At 43.2% G+C, this 7,501-nt stretch overlaps 1 protein-coding gene across 1 annotated transcript; it reads left to right on the top strand.

Moving 5' to 3' along the window:
* Positions 1–6,131: 6,131 nt before the first annotated feature.
* Positions 6,132–7,218, top strand: LOC140843475 (uncharacterized). Its single transcript, XM_073213287.1, has 2 exons — positions 6,132–6,240; positions 6,464–7,218. Exons 1-2 carry the CDS (start codon positions 6,144–6,146, stop codon positions 7,216–7,218), a joined length of 852 nt encoding a protein of 283 aa, XP_073069388.1. The 5' UTR covers positions 6,132–6,143.
* Positions 7,219–7,501: the final 283 nt, after the last annotated feature.

Raw genomic sequence — 7,501 nt, 5'->3', positions numbered from 1 at the left:
CCTAGTGAATAACCATAGTGCAAAATGTATGCATGTACAACTCTTAGTTGGAAAGGAGGTCCATAACTTTGGGCTTTAGGGCACTATTTTTGGTCTTGTGTGGTTCAACACAAAGATAAAGAATAAAATGTATTACATTTGTGGAATGAGAAAGTTGTAAAGGATAATCAGCATCCCCTGTGGTAGAATCAACTTTACAAGCTACTAATTATTTTGGGGCCCAATAATTCTTGGCATTGATTCTGAGGAAATCATCAGTACTGTAAATGATTATTCATGTACCAGAATGTACAAGGGTTATTTATTAAAGCAAATATTATGAAAAGATTAATAATCACTATATTAGTTTGCTAGGGCTATCATAAAAAAGTACCACAGACAGGGTGGCTTTAATGGCAGGCATTTATTTTAACACATTTCTGCACACTGGGACTTTAAGACCAAGGTTTCAGCAAGATTGGTTTCTTCTGACTCCTCTGTCCTTGGGTTACAGATGGCCCTCTATTCCCTGTTTCTTCCTATGGCCTATCTTCTGTGTCCCTCTGTGTTCTAATCTCTTCTTGTAAGGATACCAGTCATCAGGCATTAGGGCACACCCTAATGTCCTCATTGTTAACTCAATTACCTCTTTAAAGACCATGTCGCCAAATACAGTCCCATTGTGAGATACTGGGGGTCAGAGCTTCAACATATGAATTAAAGGGGAAACAATTCAGCTCATAGCAGTCACATAACTGGAAATTCATTAAAATCACTATGGTACATGTACTTGATGCTTTTCCTATACTAAACATTATGATATTTTATGAATATTTAAGGGTGTAAGAAAAGGTTCATAGTAAAGAGTTAATTTTAAAAATGGGTTGTGAAATTCTTCAGAATATAATACCAATTTTGTAAAGTTATACATATACTAAAACAGATCTATATTATATATCTTAAATTAACCTAATTTTTGTCCCATCTGTTCACATGAACCTAACACCTATATCAAATCTCACTGTCAAACACATCATGGGATTGTGTGGGAGTTCAAAGTTCAAAGTCATCATCAAAGGTGCATCCTCTAACCTGGCCAAACAGTCCTCTGGCCTGCCCCAGTGGCCCTGAGTCCTTTCAGGGGCCACTGCACCCCCCGGCATGACAGTGATGCTATCACTCTGCCCCGGGCATAGCAGTTCACCCTGCCCTGCTTCCTCTTTCTGGGTCCAGGGTTAGCCCCAGACACTGCTTGTGCCCACTGCTCTCTGGCTACCTTCCTGGGGCCCTGTGACACCACACAGCTCTCCGAGGGCCATGTGTTGAACCCAGCAGTGTTATCTTCTGGTGAAGTGGAGAAGGGTGTCGCCTTCCCATTGCATTGCCAATTGTATTGCTTGGGTCTGATAGGGTAAAGAATCATAGTTGAAATAGCATTTTCTTTTATCAGACTGTATCTCTTCTAGTCTCTACAGCTCAAAGACATGAGTTAAAGGGGTTAGGCTGCAAGACAACCCAAGAGACAGGTACTTCTGAAGGATTTCTACCTAATCTACATCATGGTGCTTGGATCCTTTATCTTTCCAAGAGATTTTCATGAGGTTTACTTAGACTCAAGCCGGGACCCCTAATGTATGCATATGTGTGTTTGCATCACCATTTGTCCCAAATAATTTAACTTATTATATGTACATACATCCATTATATAACAAAATCACCCATTGCTATTTCCTCTGGGTAATCAAATAATCAAAGGTATTTAGTTTTCATTTATGCTTTCTTATTTAAAAAGTTCTCTTTAACAAGCGCTTGCTATTTTTGCCTGGTTTCATTTTAGACCTCTAAAATAGAGGGGAAATACCATCAAAAAATCAATAATAAACGTGCAAAAGCCAACAGGCCAGAGCTAATAATATCAGTTTTACCCAATTTAAATCTAAAATTCTCAGTTTACTTAAATATTATTTTCACTTGTACAGAACAGGGAGATATGGCTTATTTTTCATATAATATGTAAATGTCCTGAGATTTTCATTATTCTCAGCCCAGAAAGAGCCCACCTCCAGAGGAGAGTGAACAGGGACTGCCCAAGACTGGGGATAGTGTCTTCGTAGGTAGAAGTGGGAGCACCAACCATCATTCACCTAAAGAGGAGAGGACTTAGACATCTTAGCGCTTTTCACAGATGTGTTGGGCTGCCTCCTGGGACAAGGATTAAATGGATTTATTGGATTATATAGGTATATCTAGAAGGCAAAACTAAGACCAACATTTTCTTCCCTTTAATATAAGCGTATTGACAGCCTACTTACCCTATGCCAGGAAATGAAGATAAATCAATAAAACAAATACATTCTATAGAAGCAGGTATCTGCTCAATAAAATTTTAAAAGGACTTTCTATCAGTTTTTCTTAATAAAACAGGTTGATTTTAATGTAGTGAGTCTCCCATCTCTCAAATGTTCTGAGTGAGACTGGGTGACCACCTCCTAGGAACACAGTATCAGAAATTTCTGAATCCAGGTAGCCTGGAGGTATGTTGCTTTCAAACTTTAGTATTGAGCAAAACCACCCAGAGGTCCTGTGAACACAGATTCCTGGGCACACCCCTGAAACTCTGCTTCAGCACAGCATTCCCATTTTGAGTAAGCATGCAAGAGATGCAAATGCTGTTGGTCCATGGATGACCATGCTCGCAGCAACAATGGCTGATGTTACGATTTCCCAGGTTCTTCTTTCCAAGGTCAGTAATCCTAAGACAGAGAAAAATGTCTGCATCCTCAAGTGTATTTACCTCAGCTCACTGCAAGGGCAAAGAGGTTGAGGGAAGGAAAGAAACACAACTGATCAAGAGCAGAAACTGCCCTAAGTGATAGACTTGTTTCTCAGGCAGTGAGATGTTTAGAAGACAAAGTTTCAAGCAAGCTTCCCTGGATGATTTTTGCAAAATGCTTTCAAATATAATTTTTTTCTAAGTTCCCCAATTACACTCTACACAGCTCCTAGATTGTACCGACAAAGCTTTAAAAAATGATGCATTTACTACTTGCAGGCAGCAGTCTCTGGAGCTGAAGCCTCCATGTTAGTGATGTGTTGCAGCTGGTTTCAGGGTTGTGTTGAAAGCTTCAAGCTTTGGCACGACCGAGCATTAACTCAGCATTAAGTAGAAGCTTTGACACTGGAGACTGCAAACTTGGATGGATTAAATACACATTTTGAATATCTCACAAAATACTAGCAGTAAGGGGGAGATAGAGATTTTAAAAAATAGAAAGCTAGAGAGCAAATAAAAAAAGTGCAATGCAAATTAGAAGATGTTGGTCTGGCAAATCCTAGCTGTCCACTTTTACCACAGCCTCCTTCCCATTCAGACCATGCAGCATTTTTGTCCACCTTTTCAACAGGAGTGTTTCTTTGAGATTTTGGCCTATATGTGTACCACCGAAATACAATAAAAAAACATTTGTAATATGACAAACTCTAATCTAGCACCTTTTATCGTTGAAGAGATTCAAGCCTGCTCCTGACCTCAGTACAGCAAATAAAGTCATCATACCATATGCATTCAGTATCTTCACATAGGTTACTGAAGTATAGTACATTATAAGTGCCATCTTCTAGTTCTATTGTGCATATAACTTTTTCGCAACAGTTTCACAGATATTGACTCATTTGATTCTTAACATAATCAACGTGTTAAAATCAGGCTTATCTCACCATTTCCTGGAAAAAAGATATTTGAGTATCTGAGGGATTTAGTTCATTGCCCAAGGTTATATAGAAGATTTAAGGAAGTGTCAGGGTAAGATTCCAGTTTTACTGAAATCCATTCCATGGACTTTCCCCTCCCTATGCATAGCCATAGGTTCCAATTAGGTATATACTACCCTTTTAAATAAAATCTAGTCATGTGTTTACTTTCAATTCATATATGTGAGAGCCTTATAAAGATTCCAGACAATCTCTTTCCAGAAATAAAACACAATAGTAGTAAAGGACAATAATGCACTATTGTAAACATGCCAGTGTTCTAAAGGCAGGGATTTAAAAGATGCCCTTTAGAGCAAGACAATTACTTTGCCAGAATTCCACTCTAAGTAGATTTATCAGTTAAATAAAGCTGATTTCTATCTTTCCATTCCTTCCCTCTCTCCATGGCTTTCTCTCTCTGTCTCTCTCTCTGCCTCTCTCTTTTTTACCGTGAGTGGTACTGGGGGCAGGGAACTCTGGAAATGATTAAGAAACCCAAGTGGGCTAAGACAATAGTAGGTCATGACAGTACATTTTCATTGTAACCCTGTATTAAGTAAACAGCCTCTCCAGATAGAATAACATTTTGGGATTTACATGCATATCTACAAATTCTAACACAACTATTTGAAGGTATTACTTCACCAAGCCATCTGGCTACTTTTTTGCTTGCCCAATACAACCGTCAGTTTGGTTTTTATCATTAAACTGCTTTGGAAATTGTCTAGATGTTATGCTGATAAAGCCTAAGGCCCATTTTCTTTTTCATAATTCTTCAACTTCCAATAATTACTTGTGAAACATCTAGCCCTAAATTTCTGGGTTAGAAAGACATACGATCCTTGCTACAAGAAGGTTAGTGAGTAAGGGAGGACACATATATTGCACACAAATATGTGCAATAAATTGTTACAGATATACAATAGAAGTTTATATAGGAACAAGTGCTGCCCAAAGAAAAAGTCATCAGTTGTATCTGGGCATGGTAAGAAAACTTGCAGAATAGACCTTTAGCAAAGACATTTAATTAAGAACGGATCTAACAGAATAGATCTAACAGAACCTGTATTCATACAGGTTTGAGCTGGTAGAACTCCAAAGTGCAAAACACAACATTTATGTCTTTAATCTTACCAGTGAAGAAAATGCACTAGAATTTGTAGCAAGTCAAATGATTCCCACTAGGCAAACCTACTCTGAAAGTATGATTCTTGGGGAGAAGATTCACTGGGCATTACAGGAAGGGTTACAATCCAGTATCTGGGGAATAAGGTGACAGGTATTAGACAGAGAGCCCAAAGCCACTAGGCAGGGAAGTAACTGGCAAATGAGTGGAGCAGAACAGCAGAGAATGTAGGAGACACTTAGACAGTGGCCACAAAGAAGCTTGCATAGGGTCCTCCCCCTGGGCCCTTCTGCAGGCTAGGGAACAGTAGTAAGAACAAGACCAGGTTCCATGCCCAGAAAATACAACTGATATGATTCCCTAATCAGGGAGAGGGCCTATAACTCAAGAAATATAGGTAAGGGAATTAGTATGTGCTTATCCTGTTCGTGTGGCACCTCATGCAATCTAAACAGTGATTTTAGGAGGCAGATACACCCCTTTTTATAGGTGAGGAAACTAAATCTCAGGAAATTTAAAGAGAGAAAAATAGCAAAGCTAACAATGCTGGATCACTCATCTCCTGCCCAAAGCCTCCAAAATTCCTTGTAACAAACAAACAAACAAAAAAAACCCTGACCTGTTTGAAGCCTATGGGACTGTGTCTCTATGAGGATGTGTTTGTGTGCACATTCTGTGTGTATGTGTGCCTGTTTCACAGGGAAATAAAAAGTGGGAAAGGGGAATGAAGATAGTCAGGTTATTACATTACCCTTTAAGATTTTAAAACACGGCATTTATGACAATCATATTGTGATCCATCTACTAAAACATAAAAACATGGAAGCCTAATCTCCCTAGGTTTAGGATGCAATTCTGTCTCTGGAATATCAAGTAACAGTATCGAATGCAAAGGCTGCCTTTGACTGAGGACACTGAGAAAAAATTTTCCACTGCATGTCAGCGTATCTGCAATCAAAGTCTGTATGTAGCTGTGATTTTTTTTTAATCCTTTCACTTCTTTCTGCCTTTTTTCCTTCATTATGTCCCTACTTCCCTGCCTCCCCACCATCCCCCCAAACACTTTTCTCTCCTCTGTGGAGATGGGAACCAAAAAGAAATTGATGCAGTGGCGGGTTTAATATGACATTTGAAAAGTGACTTTTTGATTTTCAATTAACCTTGCACAAAGAGGAAATATTGAAATTCGCCCCTTTGTTCTTGGCTGGATCTGCAGACAGGATGGTTGGTACCAAGAACTAAACGGGTTTGGGGTGGGGCCGCGGGGAAGGAAGAGGCAGGAGAGAGTATGAGAGAGCCTGGCACCTACCAAAGCGCGTTGCTTCTGTTGGCACAAAATGCGACAAGACCAGCCTGTAGTAATTACTCTCAGAAGAGTGAAACAGGTAGGGGAGAAAATGTTCTTGTCATTTGTTTGACTTAATTGTATGCTTTTATGAGCCGTCTGGCTGGAAGGATTAAAGTTACTTTTAATAACACTTCCTTTCAGAAAGAATTTGGTTTGAAGTTTCCCAGCAGGGCCTCCCAGTCGGCAGCAGGGCCCCTTCCCCGATCCGCGTCCCCCTCCTCTCCCCTTCGCTTCCTTTAACGCCCCATTGTCGTTTGCAGAAGAAAGCGCTGCTTACACCAGAACACAATGCGCAAAGTTAACTCCGCTCGCGTCCTCCTTCCGGATCGTCTATGCAACTGCTGAAACGGCGTGGTCCGCCCCCACCCCAGAACCCGTGAGCGCTGTGTATACAAAGCAAAGCCGCGGGCGGCTGTGCAGCTCGTTAGGCGGCGCGTGGAGACCCGCGCGGCGGCGGCCACCAGGGTCCGGACCCGCGCCCGCCGCGCGGGTAGGGCGCACACCGCCTTCGCCGGCCGCCGCTTTCGGTCGCTTCTCCACTCCTGTTTCCCGCGCCGTGTGCCCGCCTCTGGCCCCCCGGCTCTCCTCGCCCTCGCCTCCTTCCTTCTTTTGTTTTTGTCTGCGTCTCCACCCGCTCCGCGGTCGCCCTGCAGAGCCTGGGGCCGGGGCGGCGCGGGGCGCGGGGCGGCGCTCGGGGTCCCCAAGGCCGAGCCCAGCCGGGCCGGGCCGAGCCCAGCCGCCAGCTCCCGCCGCGGGGAGACGCGCCATCCCATCCCTAGATGGCAGCAGGATCCTGAGGCTGGCGCAGCCCGCGGCAGCCCTCGGGTCTGTCCTGAGCAGATTGCCCGGGGGCACGGCGGCTGACCAGCCCGGCGCCTCCCCGGAGTGCAGGTCAAGCAGAAGAGCGAGCCGGACAGCCGCAGCTGGCGGGGCCTCGGGGTCAGATGCTGCCGCTGCGGACGCCACAGCCTCGCTTTGCCCAAGATGTGCTAGTATGTTAAAAAAAATAAAATAATCGAGGGGAGTTTAGCCTCCTGGAGATGGTGTCTTATTAAAGAACAGTGATTCGGACAGTGACAAAAGTCCTCGAGATCAGAGTGCGCACAGGACACACACACAACACCAATCCGTGTGAACTCCCGGGAAAGCACTTGCTTTCCCTGGGGGGACCGGGCCGGCTGTGCAGGACGGCGGCTGGCTCTGAAGATTGGCTTCCGTTCCAGCTTCTTCCCTACAATCCTGAACACTCTGGGGGAAGGTTCTTTCTGTCCCTGAGCCTCAGTTACCTCATCTGTAAA

This window comes from Manis javanica, chromosome 9 (genome assembly GCF_040802235.1).
Source record: "Manis javanica isolate MJ-LG chromosome 9, MJ_LKY, whole genome shotgun sequence".
Taxonomy (NCBI): Eukaryota; Metazoa; Chordata; class Mammalia; order Pholidota; family Manidae; genus Manis; species Manis javanica.
The sequence above is the reverse complement of the archived record's forward strand: the minus strand, read 5'-3'. Positions and strand labels throughout refer to the sequence as shown.

Bases quoted from the DNA above. Each gene is read 5' to 3' on its own strand.
- LOC140843475 (XM_073213287.1), top strand. From the start codon at position 6,144: ATGAGAGAGCCTGGCACCTACCAAAGCGCGTTGCTTCTGTTGGCACAA. The intron at 6,241-6,463 runs GTAGGGGAGAAA...TGTCGTTTGCAG, and splicing joins CTCTCAGAAGAGTGAAACAG to AAGAAAGCGCTGCTTACACC.